Here is a 20,074-nt window from a genome sequence, read left to right on the forward strand (position 1 = left end):
ACCGATTTGTTACATAAATAGAGGAGTCACTCCCCTTTGTGGATCTATTAGATAATTTATTTTGTGAGAGAAAGAGAATGCTATTAAAGAAAAGAAGAGTGACAAAATCAATTTCCTAAATAGATCAAGCTTAATATTTTTTTGAAACTCGTTAAGTTTTCAAATCAAGCTCAAACATGTTGCTACTCGGCTCATTTATTGTGATTAGCTCACGTTATTAACAAACTAAGTTTGAACAATCGACAAGTCAACTTGTTCGATTAACTTTACCCGTTCCGCCAAGCTTTCTTAAAAAATAAGTGTACTTATTTGCAATTTTCAAAGTTAAAAAATAATTTATTTATAAAAATAATTATTCGATCTTTTTTGTATCGTTCAAAAGATCTCATCAAGATTTATCAAAAAATATTCATATTGCATAAAAAATTATTAATATAAGTCCATTAGTTTTAAGCTTGAAAATTACAGATAAGTACTTATTTTTCAAGAAGACTTAGCGAAAGGAGTTAGTCACATCTCCATTCTCATATTTTCTGAGAAAACACATCACCTTCTACTCATAAATGGACCAAGGTGCGGCTAGAATTTGTTTAATTAACATATTAATTTTAAGTAATATAGGTTTAATTTGTTCGAAATTTAATATGTTCGTTACAAGTTTTTTTTTTTAATTTCGTCATTTCTTCTTTCACCCCGGCACAGTCTGGTACAGATCGGTATTCATAAGGCCATTTGTGATGTTTTAAAGTTAATTTATAGTCTCTATTTTTTTTTATACATACATAATAGTACTATCTAGTACATACTCTCACGACAAATGTGTAATTAAACGAACTATTTACGTTCGAGCTGCAATATTGTATTCTATTGCTTTCACCTTGGGACAATAATTGTTTTTGAATGCAACACTTTCTGACAGATATGCGAAGTAATCAATCTGCACATTTACTTAACGATAAAGAAGTGCGAGTATTAAAATTATAAGCCAAAAAAAAAAAAAAGAATTTACTTATAAACAAACTCGAATTTCAAAAAAAATATTATTTTCCCTTACCGATTTGTCTTCTTATTATTTTCCTAAATTTTCTCTTTCGCTTCTTCTGCCCATATTAAATTTAATACTATCCAAAGATGTTCAGAAAAATCTGATCAAAAAAAAAAAAAAGATGTTCAGAAAAAAAATAAAAAATAAAAAAGAAGAAGTTCCAAACACTGCTAAAGTACAATGAAAAATATGACTCCTCACAACAAAATAATTAACCAGTATAACGTATTCCTGTGTTAGAAACCCAACCGGTGAGATTGGCATAATTTTTCACAGCACGGTCTTTTTGATTGCTTTCATTTAAAATTTTTACAAGATGCGGTCAAATTTGTACATCATATCTCTCGTACGTCCCGATGAAAGGAATCGGCAAAGTATAAAAGCTTAGGCCCGATTTGGCTTCATAAGTCAAACAGTAACTTTTTTTTGTCTTTATATTTGATAATTTTGCATCAAATTTTTCTAACTTATTGATCCGTCACGTTGATCAGGAGAATCAAAAAAGTAAAAAATTATGATTGAAACTCATAATTTTTCTCAAAAAGACAAGAATAAGTAAAAAATACTGTCTAATTGACTTTATTTTTGTCTTAATTCAAAAAATTATAAGTTTTTCTATCAAATTTTTTTACTTTTCTGATTCCTCTCTTCGAAACGAATCAATAAGTCACAAAATTTTGACGCAAAACAAAAAAATGCAAGAAAAATTTGAATAAAGATTATAAAAAAAAAGTTACTTAACTTTTTAATCCAAACCCACCTTTGTATCAAATTGAACTTATTTTTATATAATTGATAAAAAGATTAAATTTTTTGACTCCTGACAACAAAATAAACTAGAACCTTATATGAAGAGTTTAAAGATCCAAACATTGCACATGATTTAAGTGGTGGCAAAATACTAGAATCTTCTTTTTGGTGGAGGGTTTGATTGGTAGATAATTTAAGTCTTTGGTCACGATAATGGACATTTGTTTAGTATTTGATTTGTTTAATCATGCAAAGTTAATAAGTGGGCATTTATTGCACATGAGTATGCGTGTGTTATTATGGCTTTAATGGGTTAGGCCAAACACAGCCTCAGCCACAAACTAAATGAAAGGGGGAGACAAAAGAATGAATCAGCTGCCAACCTAGTGAGATCCCACATCTTTAAAAAATAAAAAACAAAACAGCAGTAGAAATTGGGATCCACTATCTTCGACGGGTGAGTTTTGGAGTTATTTTTATGTCTTGGTTGGCTTCTTGCCAATTTTCGGGTAGTTTTTCTCTTTGCGTTCTGGCGGCATACGATCATCGGTGTGCAGGGTTGCCTTTTTTTTTTTTTTGAATTGGTATGCTATTTGCATCAATAAGACGTCTCGTGCTATAAAGTCCTTTTTAATCTTTAAAATTTATTTTCAAAGATTAATTAAATAAAAAAATTAATGTTAGAAAAACAAATGGGATCCACCCTATTAAGAAGAGGCAAATAACTAACTCAGTTCCTGGCGGTACAAGAAAATTAAGTTAGGGGCAATGTACATACTAGCGCTTTTATGTCCTCACCTTAAGTGCAAATCTAAGGGTCCGTTTGAAATTTATCGAAATGAAAGGGAAGAAAAAGAAAAATGATTATAATGAATGAAAATGTGAGGAAATGTAGAGGAAAATATTATGTGCACAATACTTACTTTCCTCATTAAGAAATTTACTTTCCTCTCATTCCTTTTTTCCATATGTTCCAAACAAACCCTAACGTAAGGTTTCAAGTGGGTCTCATCAATCATCATAGCAAGGTCCATCACCACACTTAATTTATACATATCTCTCAATCAGAAGCAAAACTAACTTTCATGTTGTTGAATGTTGATAGTTTTACTGTGTTAGAATAATTAGATTAGTACTTTGAAAGAGGAGGTGGACTGAATTACATACTTCGCATGCGTGTTTTTGAGTGAGAGCGTGAGTATGAAAGTGTGTTTGAAATACATCTCAATCTACTAAAATTTGCAAAAGCGATGATTGAGAGCGTGAGCGCAATGCAAAAATTGAGAGCGGGAGTGCGAAGTATTTGGATTCGGAAACCCTGTAGTGCATGGTGCACTACAGAGCGTGTAGTGTAGATTACAGCCGTCCAAAAGTGATTTCGACAATTCAAATTTAAATGAAACTTTTCTGGAAAAGTTTTATTTTAAATTCAGATCATTGAATACACGTTTGGACGACTGTGATCTGCCTTACTGGAGCGCCCTGCAGAATTCCCGGATCCGTATTTGAAGGATTGACTAAACTTACTAAAGTAAGGTTTGGACCGTTGAATTACGTTGGGTTTTGCTAGCGAACCAAACGGGCCCAAGACAAGCCCTAATACGCCTTGAACTGGGCTTTGTTAAAAGCCGTCTTAACCCGCCCGATTCATCATTCCTCCTAAGAAAAAAGGTTGGTGTAGCACTGTAGCGTGTGCCGTGTAGTAGCTGAGCTACGTTTTGGTCCTTGGGAGGAGGAAACAAACCAAACTCTTCCCTCTCTCTCTCCTCCCTCCCTCTCTATCTCTAGGAAATAGGAGAGGCCAGAGCAGAAGGAGTAGGAGACGATGGATAATAATAAGGGCACGGAAGCCCAGAAGTACGTGTGGGAAGGCGCGATCCCTCTCCAGATCCACCTCCACGAATCCGAAGTCACCACTCTCCCTCCTCCTCCGCCCGCCCTGGTACCAATTTAATTTACTGCAAGTTGAGTGTGATTGGATTTTACTTGAAATGTTACATCTTTATATACTTCGTTTGTTTTCCGTCCGTTTCGTGTTGCTGGTACCGTGGTACGGTATTTGACGAGTTGAGTTGAGTTCTAGGGTTAGGAGGTAAAGTGTTCCGGAAGACGAGTGTCGGTCGTAGTAAGATGGTTCTAGTGAGATAAAATTTACTTAGGGCATGTTTGATTGCTGGATTATTTTTGGAGAGGATTGGAAAGTTGGGTAATGGAGATGGATTATGGATACATAGTTTTAAATAACGGTAGCAGACTGTGTAGCGGTAGCGGGAGTATCGAATGATACGTAGTGGGAATTGGGTGTAGCCATCGTGAATTTTTTGAAATCGTTTTTGGCGCCAGGCCCATGTAGCGGGTGAAAAATCGAACATACAGCGATACATAGGGGGAACCGGCCGATACGGGTGTGAATTTAGGGTAGCACCGGTATGGCAGGGTGGCGTGGTACATGACTACCTGAGGTCCGAAAACAGCTACGTAGATTTTTAAATCTATGGATGTATAGGAAATGTTTGGTTGATGGGAGGAGGATTATATTTGACCATTGGATGAAGAGGAATGCTGAGCCAGATGGGAGGGACTAAGTGGCGCTTAGTGTTGGACTAAGGGTGAGCAAGAAGTGATGGACTAGCTAAGGGACTGCGGGGCCATATGTTCCCTAATCCCATCCTACCAGATCCGGTGAGGATTGGTGAACCGGGTATTAGGTCTCAGACTAAGGGCTGCAGAAGAAGGTATTAGGTCTAGTATAAATAGATGCATACAGTTATTCGAGTGTAGAAAGCTTAGTTGCAGGAACCTCCTACCAAGGTGGCGAATCCACCTCATAACCTTGCTTCTGCGCTCCCACGTCAAACTCTCCGAGGAACCTCGCTTCCAAAGAGAAAGGAGCTCGCTTCCAACTAGTAACACAAGTAAATGATATCGAGTAAGAGAAAAAATGAAGTAAGGATAAGATAGCAGAAAAATATTTACACAAATTTGCTCAAGTACTTATTATAAGGATAATATTTGCTTATATTCGCTAAAACAATATTTGCAATTGACAGGAATTATGAATTATAGCGCTTTCTTCTATTACAAGTTTATTTGTGTAATTTTTTCCTAAACGCTCCCCTGACACTCCCAAATGAGCTTCTGTGATTCTCTGTTTCCCCGCCTCCGCCCTGCCTCGCTTCATGCAACTAGGGTAGAATGCATTGCGACATCCACTTCTAACAAATTTAATCTGGATCTGGGCTCAATGCTGAGAGTTGGGAAGAGAGCAGAATGCAGGTGGGCTTGAAAAGTGAATAGCAACCAGCTTTACTGCTTATAAGTTAAAACACATATGAGCTGCTGCTATAAACATAGTAATAACTGTATCAAGGTCTACTGGTTTGTAGGTATGAATGAGCTATGCCTGGGGTCTGCCCTTTAGTGATTCACCTCTGAACATTGTAGCTTGGCATAGGTTTGGCCTATGAAGCACAGATACGGATACGGGATACGGATACGACACGATACGGATACGGCGATACGTCAAAACCTAAAAAAATAGGATACGGATACTTCAGGGATACGGCTGTATAAATTATACATTTTTATAATTATTAGTCTCCTAGGCATAAAAGTGAAGTCATAAGAAATAAAAGAGTAGTTGAATTGCTAATACCAAGCATGAAGTACATTTCAATCTCAAAAGAGTAGGAACTTATCATCCAAAAGATTAGAATTTTGTAAAAAAGAAAAAAAAATACAAGTTAGTAGGCAATAGACTAATCGGTATGCATATAATATACTTCATATATATACACATATATCTATGTACTAGTGTATGTATTAGATATAATTTATTATATAATGTAAACAATAGAAACCCACACCAGTAAAACAGAGAGAGAACCTTGTGATCAAGGGTTCAAGCGATCTAGGGTAGGAAAATATCGACCGGTTCATGGAATGATCACTCAATGTGCATAATTTCCTAAGTTTTATATTTTTAGTGATGCTATTATTACAATTTTTCCCTTTTAATTTGTACTTGATTCTTTAAAAAAATTCATTTTAACCCTTGCCGTATCCTAAACGTATCCTGCCGTATCCCCCACGTATCCCTCGCGTATCCGAAACGTATCCGAAATAAAAAATATTTAATTTAAATGCAGGATACTTATTTGCCGTATCCGATACGTATCGGGGCGTATCGGGCGCGTATCCGTATCCCTCGCGTATCCGATACTCGTACGTGACTAGTTTCGGAGTATCCGTGCTTCATAGGGTATGGCTAAAGCCAATTTCTTCTGGGTTAGGTTTTTAAACAGATTATGAGTCTTTGACGAGGTCTGTGAATGGTGGGTTTAGGGCATTTAATTTCCCTACTTTTTATCCACAGCATCTCGTTACTTCAACGTGCAAAATTAGCAATGGAATTATGGGTGGTTTTTGTGTTGCACATTGTGATGTGTCTGATGCTGATAAGAGGCTGCCAATTGTCATTCTTGCCTCTTGGTGTGTATGTTTTTTGAACCAAAGACTTGGAATATTCACTTTTATGTGCACACCTTATAGTCAGGAGTCAACAATGAACATGAGTCGCAATATAGTTTTTCGGAGTCAAACAATCTTGCTTAGTGTATAACTTGTGTCTCCGAATCTCGTATTGAATGAAGGCATTTGAGCTTGTTGTGACTGTGCATAGCCAAAATGGTGGCGGATTATTTGGGCACCACGACGTGAACTGATTGGTTACATAGCATGAGGATATGTTATTTTCTTTGTTTTGTCAATTGTTTCGTTTTTCAATTTGTGTGAAACTTTATTGTCAAGTACTGATTCATTGTCTCTTGCTTGCATTGGACATAAAGCATGTATGATGACCTATATATCGGTTATTAGAATTGGTCAATTGAGTCTAGTCATTTGTGTTTATTCTAATGTAATCACATTAGATTTTTTTATTGGACTAACTGACAGGTAGAATAAGTGAGTCTCATGGTTGTGGCCCACATTCATTTATGTGTTGATGAATGTGTTTCTCAAATGGGAACACAGCCATGACACCTTTTTAGTGTTTGTTTGTTATTGACTTAACTTTCATGCAATTGATCATTTGGTTTTTGTGTGATTTCAGGTCTTGGCTCCTCGGATAGGGTACCTGCCTCTATTAGTTCCACAAATTAAACCTTTCTTCAATAGTGCACTTCCTCCTGGCGTAGACACCGTATGGTTTGAGTACAAAGGGTTACCCCTGAAGTGGTATGGTACTCTTTCCAATTCTATCAATACATGATACATATTTTTGCACCTTTGGGATTTAACATTTTGGATGAATGTTGTTGGCTAGAACTTATGTATGTGAGAGGATATATTGAAGTTCTGTTGATATAATCTGTGTCATGAATGGAATCCCTTGGCAGATATGAGAGAGGTCCATTGAGTTGTTGTGTTGCCTGAACTACTTTCGCACAATCACACGTCTTGGAGATTTATGTAGGAGGGAAAACTTCCTTCGCTTTTATTCATGTTTAAAATATTGTACTTTCTTGTGTATTCTATCTCTGAGCCATTATTATGCTAGCTGAACTGCTTTATTTTTCTGACACTAGTGTCACAATAGAATTAACAAGATACCTGACTTCCAGCTTCTCCTCACCTCACCAGGGTTGACTTTGAGATCTCACATTCTCCCCATTGCACACCACAATCTGTATGTAAATGAAGAGGTATCCCATCAATTTCAAATGCCCTTGCAAAGCACCATGCCATGAGACAATCTTCATCCACACCCAAATATAGTCATATTTGAACTCCACCACCCTCCTCTAATATGTCTCCCTCACACAGACAAATCTCTTATGCCGTTGCTCCATCAAAGCTTGATTGGAAATTGCAAGTCTCCGAATTCCCAAACCTCCCTCCCTCAAAGGTTACTGATATGTCTCTCATTGATAAAAAAATACCGGATTGCAGGTGATAATAAGATTCACTGAAATGCAATGATTTCTAATAATTATGAAGTAGAGGTTGAACTATTCAGCAATGATTCTGATTTCTTACCATTCTGTTAGACACTTCCTCTGTGGTCAAGGAAAATCGGCATTTCACATTTATTGTGTGGTTGATTAGGAGAATTGGTGCAGTGATATTGGAATCATGCTAAGAAGTAAGAAGGCTTCAATGTTTGGTGAATGGATGTTGTCATTGTCTCCTTGCTTCGTCCTAACGATTAGTCTTATCAATCTGTTGTAACTTCAATTTCAGTTTCTACCAGTGATAAGAATGACATCCCTGGAGATAATGGCCTCTCTAGACATAATGATTTAGCCAAGAACAGAACGCTTGAAAAGAAGATTAAGCATTCATACTTTTCGCTTTTGTTAGAGCTTGTCCCATATTGGTCAACTATCACCCCCAAAAAATAGTATACGAGCTTCATTAGCCCAACCATCATTATTGCCAATTGGTTTTGAGTTGGATGCTTTATCATGGTATTCTCTTTGTTTTTTTGGTTTGATGTCAGGGGTGTCCGAGCTAGCTTACTTGCACCTCGGCTATCCCCTCCCCGGTCCGGTCAAAGGCAGGTCATCCACGCCGAGACTAGGGGATTCATAAGATATTTCTCTCTTACGGCCTCGCCCCAAGAGGTTGCCAAGTTTTGAACTCAGGATATCTGGGTTTACAGTTCATCCCTATTGCCACTTTAGCATGGTATTTACCCACTATTTTGCAAAACTTTCTAGATTGATCTCCCCGTGATTCTGCCATAAGTGCACTTTGTTTCGTTGTGATCGATGTGATTTTTTAATCCCTGTGATTTTGCCATTAGCATTTCTCCTGCATTCGGTAATCATAACATCTATGAGCCTATGCGGCTTCTCCACTTATTGCTAAATTGGTTTTGAGTTGGAATCTATGTTCTTGCCTTAAATGTCGCATCTCTGGTTTGGTTACATTTGTTGTAAGCAACAAAGCCACTAATTGAGCCTTGTTCGGAGTTGTAACGAAGCATAATCTTGAAAAAAATAAAATAAAATAGATCAATTAGTAGGAGATTGCAAAAATAGAAACCAGGAGATAGAGGGAAGGACTACTGCATTTGACCCAGGTGAGCTTTCTTTGTGTCAACATACAAAAGCCACAATGAATTAGCTAATGTGGTGCATATCCATGTACGTTCTTCTGTGTGAAAGATATGCTAGCTTTATTTTGTCAGTGTGTGGAGCTTTCATTTCTCCAAGAACAGGTTTAATTATGTCGTGTAGTGTTTGGAACTTTAGGAGGTCTATTTATTGGGAGAGTGGCTAAAAAACATCTGGGGAAGCAAAAACTATAAATTACTGCAGTTGATGGTAACAGTCCATGGTGCTTGTCGACATTTTAATTAGTCCCACTTTTGATCCGATTTGTTCGATGAGCATTTTGTTGAGTAATGTTATTTGTGCTTTTGTCAGGTATATACCGACTGGGGTTCTCTTTGATCTTCTCTGTGCTGAACCTGAAAGACCTTGGAATCTAACAGTATGTTTATCGGAATAGCTCTTGGCAACCTTTTTGAATTATAAAGATGATTTTACTTTATCAACATAATTTCTTTAATGCGTAATTCTTCTAATATATATGGTTGAGTGGTGTTAGAAGACTAAATTTATTAAGAAATGAATGCGTACATTAATCTAATAGAAGTTAGCAACAACACTATCAAAGAGGAAATAGGGAGAAATTGAATGACATTGTATTTAATTCAAGTTGAGGGAGCCAGAAGAATTAGAAGGACGAGGGCATGGGTTTGAGCCTTTTAGGTAACATGATGGATTGACTTGACCTTCTGTAGATGTGCTATTTTTCTGAAAACACCCATTGGAGGATGCAAACCATGTAATCAGATCTTGAGTTATGGGGACAAATGCTAGTTGAGTTGAGTATTATCTATTCATTAAATTTTTCTTTGTATCATGGAGAGGCACCACTTTGCGTTCTTCCAGAATTAAAAAAGAAATCATGAATACTGTTGAAGTTGTCTTCCCAATGGAATTACCTAGGTGTCGCAGTGCATCTATTGTGTTTGAAAATCTATTACATCATGGTTGGAAATAGAAAAAGAAAAACTTGAAGAAAAGACAAATCCATTGAAGTATTTTGTAGTGAATTAACTTCAGTAATTCTCTGCCCCTTTCTCAGTGAAATGGTCGCCATAAAAGATGTTAGTATATGCAGGTTCTATGGCAAAAATGTTATAAACTAAGTAAACTCCATGTCCATCTTGGAATTCTAAAATTTGTCGTACAAATGATGTGGAGATAAAATTTATGATCATATCTAATTATCTTTAGCCTCTTTGCCGTCTTAATAACTACTCCCTCCGTTCCAAAATGAGTGGTCTTTTTGGGATTCCGTGCCATTTTAAAATGCTTATATCTTTCGATTTATGAAGTTTTATGTGATTTTGAAAACTTTGTTTAATAGAACTAATTAAAATCTATCAAATAAGATCCATATTGCATATTTTTTAACACTCATATTGAAAGATATAAGCAATTGAAAATGACACGCTTTTCCAAAAAGGTCACTCATTTTGGAACATTGAGAGTAATTAACTATGAAGCATGGTAATTGGAATGGTAGGTCGCTGAAAATGGTAGGTCTATAATAGCAGACAAGTACTAGCGGAGAATCTATATCCTGTTATTTTGTGCTTGCCTGCTTGGTTAAATCATATTGTAGTTGGATTGATAGCTGTGAATGAGATTCGAGACATCTAGGCTCTACTTAGTCCCTAACCTCTTAACGATTTAGTGACAAAACACGTTGGGCACCAACCAAACCAAACCAAACTGAGCCTTCAGTCCCACTTACTTGGGGTTGGCCACATGAACCCGTTTTCTCCATTGAACTTTTTCCTGGGCAAAATTGTAGATCCTTTCGAACTATCGTCCCTAAAGTGAATGTTGGTCTACCACTCCCCTTAATGCTATGGTTGATACCCTCTACTGTAACCTTTTCACTCGTCTTAACTACCGCATCTTACTAATCTACGATAGACATGTCCAAACCACTTCAATCTATCCTGTCTCATCTTATCTTCTATCTGTGCAACTCTTACTATCCCGCGAAGGTTTCATGTCTAATTCTATCTCGCAAAGTGTTAAAACACATCCATCTCAATAATCTCGTTTCAACTACTTTCATCTTACTCGCTTGTTTCTTAGTAGCCGAACACTCCGTGACATATAACATGGCTGGCCTTATAGCACGTTGGGTTGGGCCCTATCTAATCTTTTTAATTTCTCAACACGTTGCATGTTGAAACTCACTTATGGTATGCCCCTTTTTGCTGTTCAGAAGTACATCATGAACCCATGCTATCTTCTTTTTGCAGGTGCATTTTAGAGGATATCCAGCTAACATTTTGACCCCTTGCGAAGGTGAAGATAGTGTAAAATGGAGCTTTATTAATTCATTAAAAGAGGTCAGGTATAATTGTTTGCTTATTGTGTTCCTATTCTATTTTTCAGGGACTTAAATCTGTCTCAATTTTACTTGCCTTATTATTTTAGTCAAACTGTATGTACTTGCTGCATAATATACATTTTCTTTGCCATTCATTGAATGTATTTTGCTTGGTTTCTTCTGTTCCTTCTAAAATTTACTGTAGTTAGATAGTTTTGCTTGATATTGGTATTACATTGGGTTTTGCCTGTCCTTTGATTGAGCTAGCAATCCCTTATTGTCAGAAAACAAGAGATTTAGCAATTTAATATCTTCTTTTCTTTGTTTTTTTTTTTTTTTTTTGATCAGCAATTTCATTTATAACAATAAAACATTACGAGAAGGAGGACAATTTAATTTCTTTTATCATATACTAAACTAGAATGAGTTTGACGCTTAGTTTCAACAGTTAATGGATAGTTTACGATGTAGAAGCTTACTATTCCTTATACAAGATGGGACATGGTCATAGAGGTCAGAAGCCTTATTATTGGCCTCTTGCAATCCAGGGAATCCTTCCATGCACTGCAGATCAGATGCATTCTTCTAGGTTTCTAGCAATCTGGAAAATACCTTGACACAATGCTTGATCATTGTTGATTAGAAATTCAGAATGGTATAACCCCAGTAGGGAAGTCATAATTTTACAGGTATTCCCAGAAGATTTGTGTTCTGGGGTTGCTTTTTATTTTTATTTTAAATACACGGTCCTCAGTAGAACTCAACCACAGAAGCTAACTTTTAAGGTGAGGCTGCCCCCACGCTTACATACTACATATTGATTTCGTACACAGGCAATGTTGGCACTAGCATCAATCCTTCCCTCTTGCCTACTGTGCTCACACGAAAGGTTTTCTGTCTCTCTGTTACCATGTTACACGGTCTTCTATAGAAGTCAATCCCAACTCTAGCTATTTAGACGAGGGTGCTAGTGCTGACGATCTTAAAAAAAAGAAAAAAAAGAAAAAAAGAAAAGGTGAGGGTGCTGTCACACTTATATGCTGCACATTACTTACGCTCACTAGCTAGGTGAGACTTTGCTCGCAGTTTCATGTTGGTAACTGTAACCCGCCACTTGAAGGCCTACCCCGCCTCTTGTATATAGCAGCATGCACGTCGCAAGTTTTGTCTAATGCATTGAGATGAAAGACAGAATGTTGCCCTAAACTAGTGTTGTTCACAGATGTACTTCCGATCCACAGCTGCCGCTTTATCTATAACTCTTTTCTTTTTCTTTCGACCTCCTTTTTGCCTCTCTACCTTTTCCGTTTTTCTTTCTTTTTGCTTCTTGTGTTTTAGAGAGCCTTAGTCGTAACAGCACTTTAAATTTGTCTGCAGGCAGCATACGTAATAAATGGGAATTGCAAAAATGTTATGAACATGTCCCAATCTGATCAGGTGGAGCTTTGGCGCTCTGTTTTAAATGGTATGGTTACTGAATAAGAACAAGTTGATACATCTCTGTTTCTTTTTTTGCTTCTTCTGCCTATAACATATTTACGGTTATCTAACAACGGATAAACAGTTGCCGAGCAACAATAGCCGAGCAAAAAAACAATGGATAAACAGTTTGACAGAAGACAAAAAACATATGACATGCTAATGTAGACCCCCACATGCCACACTGTTCCAATGTTATTATATAAATACGAGCTTAGACTCAATCACATATTATTTGTGTCTACTGTTAATCAGATGAACGACCTACTTAATAAAGCTAATCATAATTCCATCTAAAGAAAAGGAAGGGTATTTAGTTTTCCAAAAAGTGTCCATTTTGTGTTTGACGCTAGTAGAGTGGTGTTTTGAAAGTATCTTTGGTATCAAATTCTATAGTTGTTTGTGGAGGTCTATGTGATGCATGGCAATATGATTTATTCCTTGGCTGCAATTGGGTACTTAGCCGTTTGAGGTTTTTTTTTTTTTTGATCGGCAACTTAGCCGTTTGAGTTTCCTAGTAATCAGTATTGAGATCAAGAATTTCTACAGAAAAGAAAAGGAAATGTCACACAATAGGAATTTTTTTTTTTTTGCCAGTTTTTTTTTTCTTTTTGGTGGCAAGTTTCTATGTTAATACAGGAATCCCAGGATATTCCTATTTTTATGGACTTGATTGTTAAACCTTGCAAGTTGCAAAGTATAGCTTCTGCATTTTTTAATTTTCAAGAACTGTGAGAGGTTTTGATGCCAATACCATTGGTCGTACTATACTCATCCAGAGTGTGGCAAGTCATGATTGCTTCGAACTAATTTAGGGTATGCTCTATGTATTGTAATAACAAACCACAAGCCATACTTAAGCACCAGGCAGTGAGCACTGCAAAGCACTGCATTAAGTTGTGGAAAACAACTCTTGTAACCTGAGAGGAAACCTTTCAGCTATCCATGAAGAGATTTCTTACCTATATGTCATATTATCTATTGATTTGCTATCTCAATTTGTTAATTAATTTGTTGGACAAATTCTGTTGCAGTTAACTTGGAAACATACCTCTGGGTTTCATCTAAGCTTAAACTGGGAATAGCAGGAGATGAGTTTTCAGTGAAATTGAACTCATGCGTATTAAAATCTCAACAAAGCGCTGTTGAGACAGATAATACTGGGTCAGTCAAAATAGGTGAGAAAAGCCTGCACATCAGTCAAAGTTTTATTAAGGGTCTTTTGTAGAGTACAGTAAACAAGTCATGCATGAGCACTGATCTTTTAATGCATATGGCATTTATCTTTCATTAGGAAGTTTATTCGAGTAATCGTACTCTTGTGTTTTTTTTTTGAAAGTAACCACACTCTTGTTTCGGTTGCACTTTTTAAAGTGGGCCAGATATGATTTTGATTGTATTTTATCAGGTAGAATACCAGTTCGGTTGTATGTTTATAATGTCAATGAGGATTTTGATGATTTGGAAGATGCACCTCAGATTGATAGTTGGGACAAAATATCTTACATCAATCGACCTGTAGAGATTCACGGGGAAGGTAAGCTGAAATGCAAATTTTTCTTTGACAAATTTATTGTTAGCTAGAAGCATGTGGAACATTTTTGGATTCCATGCAACACACATTAATCTAATTTCCTAACATCTATACACATGGGATTGAAAAATGAAAACCAGTACTTTTTTTTTTTTTGTTTCGTTGTATAGTGGATGATCATTTTTTCCCTACGCAGTATTGGTGGGGGTTCGTGTATGCAGATTATGACCTTTCATGTGACTCCTAGTGTTACATTATTCCATGGCTTTGGACTGCAGGAAAATGCTTCACCTTACTTGATGCAGTAAAATCACTTCTGCCGGAGTTTTTTGCAGAACCATCCTCGACAAATGAAGAAATATCGGAAGTAGAGGTAGGGGATGAACAAAGATTGCCTTCAGAAGAATATGGAAGCAGCCCAAGAATTACTACAGCAGATGTCGGAGAAACATCATGCGAACATGTGTGGTCCAGCGATGTATCGGACACCGCTGAAATCAAGCTTCTCCGCATTCAAGGGATTGAACCTAAACTGGAGATCCCTTTCGGTTGGGTGGTAAACAACTTGATGAACCCAGAACACTTTCTTCATATTTGTGTTTACGTAAGGATTCCAGAACCAATTACCATTTAGCGAGCGCATCACACGTGTTACCCTATCATTTGAGGGAGTTTATGCTGTATAGAAATTGTACATAACACTTATATAGTAAGATTGAGCTCATTACCTGATTTCAATTGATTTAGTAATAGTTTCTTGATTGAAAAGTGTTAAGAAAAGGAGGGTTTAAATTGGCTAGAGCTATTGGTGTTGTGAGGGTTCTCTTCTTTTTTATTTGACAACTTCTTTCTTCTCACAGTTGCTTTCTTCTTTTTTAAGAATTGATTTAATTGTTGTAGACTTTCTCATAATTAATGTAGCGTCACGCCGTCACATTGATATAAATTTAATGATGTGTGCAAAGATCTCTTCTATTTGTTCAAACTAAGATCTGAAATCTCCAACTAAATTCTGGAGGCTCTAGGGATTAGTCAGGAGCCCACCCGGGACGGTGTTGTGCAGGGGTTCCCATCAATGTGCCATTCAAGTTGTCCGTTCAGCAATTTAATGGTTTAGATCTCATCTCCGTAGCATTTGAGTCGATCATTGTTGAGATAAAATATGAACGGACGGTTCAGATGGTGCACAACCACCCCATTTTCGAAGTACAAATAGATTCATAGGTGATGCAGATATTTTAAAATGACATGTTAAAAGGTAATGTGGACATATAGGTTGAAGGTTTAACTACAAAGAAAGAAAATCTCTTCTTCTACGCACAATTCTGATTTCTTGATTATTTTTATTAAAAAAGGGAACAAAAGACAAGAGTTCACTTTATTTATTTTAATTTTTTTTGTTGGGTTCTAAAAAATCCATAATCAATTGATTAATTATTTTAATCAGCTTTTCTTTTTTCCTCTTTGGGGCTGTCTGATTCCTGTTACGTCGGACTCCTATGAGCTGTTTTGGGCATTCAGACTTGAAAAAGAAAAATTGAGGGGGACATGCTTTCGGTTAATCACTATATTAAATTGCATTTAATACTCCTAATTATTCCCTAACTTAGGGAATAATTAATAAAAATTATTCTTAGGTCCAATAATTAATACCTTATTAATGATTGCGTCATCGTCCCAAATCCCCGTATTCATACCCACTTTTCTGTTCTCGACTTCAATTTTGCTTTATTTATAAATTATACTATTTGAAAGAAAATTACTAATTAATGAATGCAGATTATTTTTATATATGACTGACAAAACAAAAGTTGATTGTTGATGTTCCTATGATTATATATATATATATATATATATATATATATATATATATATATATATATATATATATATATATATATATATATATATATATATCCTCTCCCTCTTATAGTGTCCTCCAATCGTAACATGTTACGCCTTCTGAAGGCGAACATTGTACCATTGAGTGGTTAATATAATTATGACAGGGGACACCGTGAGAGAAGTGATTTTCGGAAAATTTCTGCACGATAGGGTGAAAATGTTAGGCCATTGTGTGGTTTGAAAATTTATGCCATTCGTTCTTTTTTGTTTCGCCTTCTTTTGATTAATAAACTATCGGTTTTGCTAACTTCCGCCCATTAGGCGGAGGATAATACACACATAATTTTAAATAAGTTCGGATATTAATACATATCTCATGGATATTAATACATTTTTACAAATTAATATCAATACAACTTTCTCGGATATCAATGCACATTTTACCTATTATCCTATACTCTCTGAATGTATGTTAGAATAATCCGTAATAAAATATTATGCTGTTGAGTAGTTAATTTGAGTCTGTTAATAATGATGGAGCCTAGCTAAAGGCCTATCTAACTTCTAGTATCAATGTATTAATATAATCATACCCACAAAAGGCACAACTCTATAATTAAATAAATCACAATATTATTTTAGAGCTTGCTATGTTACTTTTGTTTAGGGTCTCACATGAGGTCTGAAGTGAGCACCACTTTATTATTAATTATTATACATGGTAGAAAAACATAAAATATAGAACAACTTAATAATCCATACACTATACTCCGTAGTAATTAGTAACAGAAGAAACTTTAGACCACCAGCTGGGGTTTTCATTGCTTCCACATGACCTTTTCTCCTTATTTTAATTATTAAATGGGTGGCGTGGTTTTCAATCCCTTGTATCTACTTGTTCGGACATCTTGAGTCATCATGATATGGGTTGAGCTCCTCCTTTCTTTAAGCTAATTTTGCAAGACAAAGAAACACGTTAGTGCCTAACCGGCCGGAGATGACATGTAGACATTCTGACGGCCATGCAAGTCCCACTTCAAAGAAGGAAAGTACAAATAAGTTAAAGTGAGTAAGGATAACGTACCTCTCTAGGGTTTTGTACTGTAATTTATAAATAGGGCTTAACTGCCTTAGCCTCCAAGATAGAGAGCGAGTGCTGAATTCGTGACTTCACGAATAACAGCCTCTTGGTTTGATGTTCATGCCTCACGGTTGCTGAAGGCCACGCTATCAGGTAGCCAGTGACCAAACCACAACTGGTGTAGCGCGACCGAACCGTACAAATCGGCACTGACGTATTGCTACCTCAACAACACGTCACTCAGCTATGGACCGAAATGTTGTCTGTTGGGCTTCCTGTCACCCTTCTCTAGGTTGGGCCCAGTCAGACGGTCCGGATGGATGACCCGCCAACCCGGCCCACTAAAAAAAAGCAAGGAATAAAAATGGTCATAGTATCATAAGAAACATGAAAAAAACATAAAAGGGGAAAAGCACCAAAAGATGGATTGATCAAAAGGAAAAGTATGAGGGGGGCTAGAATGTACTTTTGGCATATTAGGCCCCGTTCCAGAACACCTTCTTAAAAAATAAGTACTTATTTCACATTTTCAAACTCAAAAATAATGTAAATGAAAAATAATTTTTCAATTTTTTTTTGCATCGTATTAAAGATCTCAATAAGATCTATCAAACAAGATCCATATTGCATATTTTTAAATTTCAATAAGCCTATAATTTTTGAGCTTAAAATTATCTTTTTAAAAAATAAGGACTTAAAATCCGTTCTGGAACGGGGCCTAAGGGACTTCACAAGTGATCCTACTGTGCCACGTGGAAACTTTCACGTCACTTGGCAAAAAGCCGGGCCTATCAGAAGAAGTTGTGGACCGTAGCCCTATTCATTTCCTCATTATAAAACCCCATTAAAATGAGATTAAATTCCTAGCAGCGGAAATTATGAGTTAATTATGGGTTTTAATCATAATCATTTTGGATTTTATTGCGTGTTAATTGTCGATTTAAACCGTTCATCTTGTAAAACTCGCAAAATAGCATTCTCATTCAAAAAATTAACTACACCGGATATCGATAGGTGTATCAAAGTTTAGATTTTGGTTTATAAAATGGATGGTTATAGACAGTTTAACTTGATAAGATCAGACCGTCTATTTTATAAACTAAAATTCAACTTTTGATTGATATTAATCAGTTTGGCTTTTTGCGTGAATATACTACACTATGAGCCCTACAAGATTGTCCTCTCCTTCCCACCTCTTTTTTTTTCTAGACCTCCTACCCTTGCCGTCCTCGTCTTTTTGGCTGTTAATCTTCCCATTGTTTTCCGTTGGAGTTTTACTGTTGGGTTCTCTGATTGTGCTTAACGGCTTGGGTTCTTTCGGGTTTGATGGAGCGGCCGGCGTTGGCTCCCGCAGTGGTAGTTGTTGGACAGTCCGGATCTCGCCTAACGGCTTGGTGTAGCGTCCGCGGCAGGTTGGTTATGTTCTGGGTTTTGGTTGGCTTTTCCGTGAGGTGGCCAGTGGTGGCTCGTGCATGTTGGAGGAGCTTGACCGGTGGTGGTGGTTGATCTGTTAGAGGCGAATGGGCGGCGGCGTTTCCTTAGCTAGAGCTAGGTTTTGAGTTTTTTTTGGGCCAGACTTTATTGTTTTATCTGGGTTTTTTAGGCCTTTTGGGTTGTATGTGTTGTCTATTGTTGTATTTGGGCATTTTACGCCCTTATGTGTTTTATTGGACTTTGTCCCTCTAGCTGTACAGTTCCAACTTTTGGTTGGATCTTTTTCCCTTTCCTCTAATAAAATGTTATTTTTGCCGAAAAAAAAGAAAAAGAAAAAGAAAAAGAAAAAGAAAAAGAAAAAGAAAAAGATGAACGATTTGAATTATAACCATAAACACATGGTGAGGTCCACAATGGGCGGCGGTGAAAAATCCACCTTTTCTACCGCTAGAATTTGCCAGGTAAAATAAGTCTTCAAGTTGGTTTTTAAAAATTTCAATTAGGTGAACATTAAATAGATGAAACATGGACACACTCCAAAAACCATATAGAATCAAGAATCACAGAGTCATCTTCCGAATTGGGATCCAAAAACTGAGGAAATAATTCAGTTGGACAAATTCAAACAAACAAAGATGTAAGATGTAATTCAAAAATTATACAGTAATTTTTAATTTATCGGTTGATCAGCGGTTGATGTGGCAACCAGTCAATGTGTGGGCATGTGAAAGGAACATTCTTTTGATGAGATTATACACAAACCAAATGAAGACCGGAGAGAGAGAGCAAACCAAATGAAGACTGGAGAGAGAGAGAGAGAGAGAGAGAGAGAGAGAGAGAGAGAGGGGCATAGAGCCGCCGTTTCGTTGTCTTCAGATACAGTCTATCGACTATCGTTTTTGTCAAAGGCAAAAGATAAGCGTAGACATTTCTTTGCAACTTACTACATAATCTTCGAATCAGTTTACACGCACTTTCACTAGTTGTGAGATCTACTTGACTGCCTATTCGCATAATTTTAATTAAAATCTAGGCTAAATTTTGTATCAACTGAATAGTCCGTGCAAAAAATAATAATTTACTCGTCGATAACAAAATTTCGAATCATGAGAACTTATATTAACTTAAAACAATTAAGCTATTAGGTGGAGAGATCCCAGCCAAAGATGGAGCCAGAGAGGGACTAGTAGGGGCGATTGCTCCTTCAAGAAGGAAAAAAAACTCTACTATTATATTAAATAAATAAATTTCCTATGAAAGCACATAAGCTCGCCACCCTCTAGTATTTCATGAAAAAAAGACAACTTTTGATATACAAGGATATCAATATTAATTTCTAAAGGCTAAAGGTTAAAATATAGCAAAACATAAAATTTGAGGGTTTAACATTGTGAATACTCAATTAAAAAAACTCCAAATTTTTCACCTACAAAAATCCCCCATGATGAAGACTTTGAAGGCAGTTTCAAAAAAATAG

General features: G+C 36.4%; 1 protein-coding gene across 1 annotated transcript; it reads left to right on the forward strand.

The window, feature by feature from the left end:
* Positions 1–3,488: 3,488 nt before the first annotated feature.
* On the forward strand, positions 3,489–15,036 carry LOC131302697 (autophagy protein 5). Its single transcript, XM_058329462.1, has 8 exons — positions 3,489–3,737; positions 6,909–7,033; positions 9,229–9,295; positions 11,154–11,243; positions 12,602–12,689; positions 13,738–13,881; positions 14,112–14,240; positions 14,516–15,036. The coding sequence occupies exons 1-8, from the start codon at positions 3,621–3,623 to the stop codon at positions 14,869–14,871; spliced, it is 1,116 nt and encodes a 371-aa protein (XP_058185445.1). The 5' UTR covers positions 3,489–3,620; the 3' UTR covers positions 14,872–15,036.
* The last annotated feature ends 5,038 nt before the right edge of the window (positions 15,037–20,074 follow it).

This window comes from Rhododendron vialii, chromosome 10a (assembly GCF_030253575.1).
Source record: "Rhododendron vialii isolate Sample 1 chromosome 10a, ASM3025357v1".
NCBI lineage: Eukaryota > Viridiplantae > Streptophyta > Magnoliopsida > Ericales > Ericaceae > Rhododendron > Rhododendron vialii.

Coding starts and splice junctions, on each gene's coding strand:
- LOC131302697 (XM_058329462.1), top strand. CDS start 3,621: ATGGATAATAATAAGGGCACGGAAGCCCAGAAGTACGTGTGGGAAGGC. Junction 11,244..12,601: donor TTATTAATTCATTAAAAGAG/GTCAGGTATAAT, acceptor ATTTGTCTGCAG/GCAGCATACGTAATAAATGG. Junction 13,882..14,111: donor TACTGGGTCAGTCAAAATAG/GTGAGAAAAGCC, acceptor GTATTTTATCAG/GTAGAATACCAGTTCGGTTG.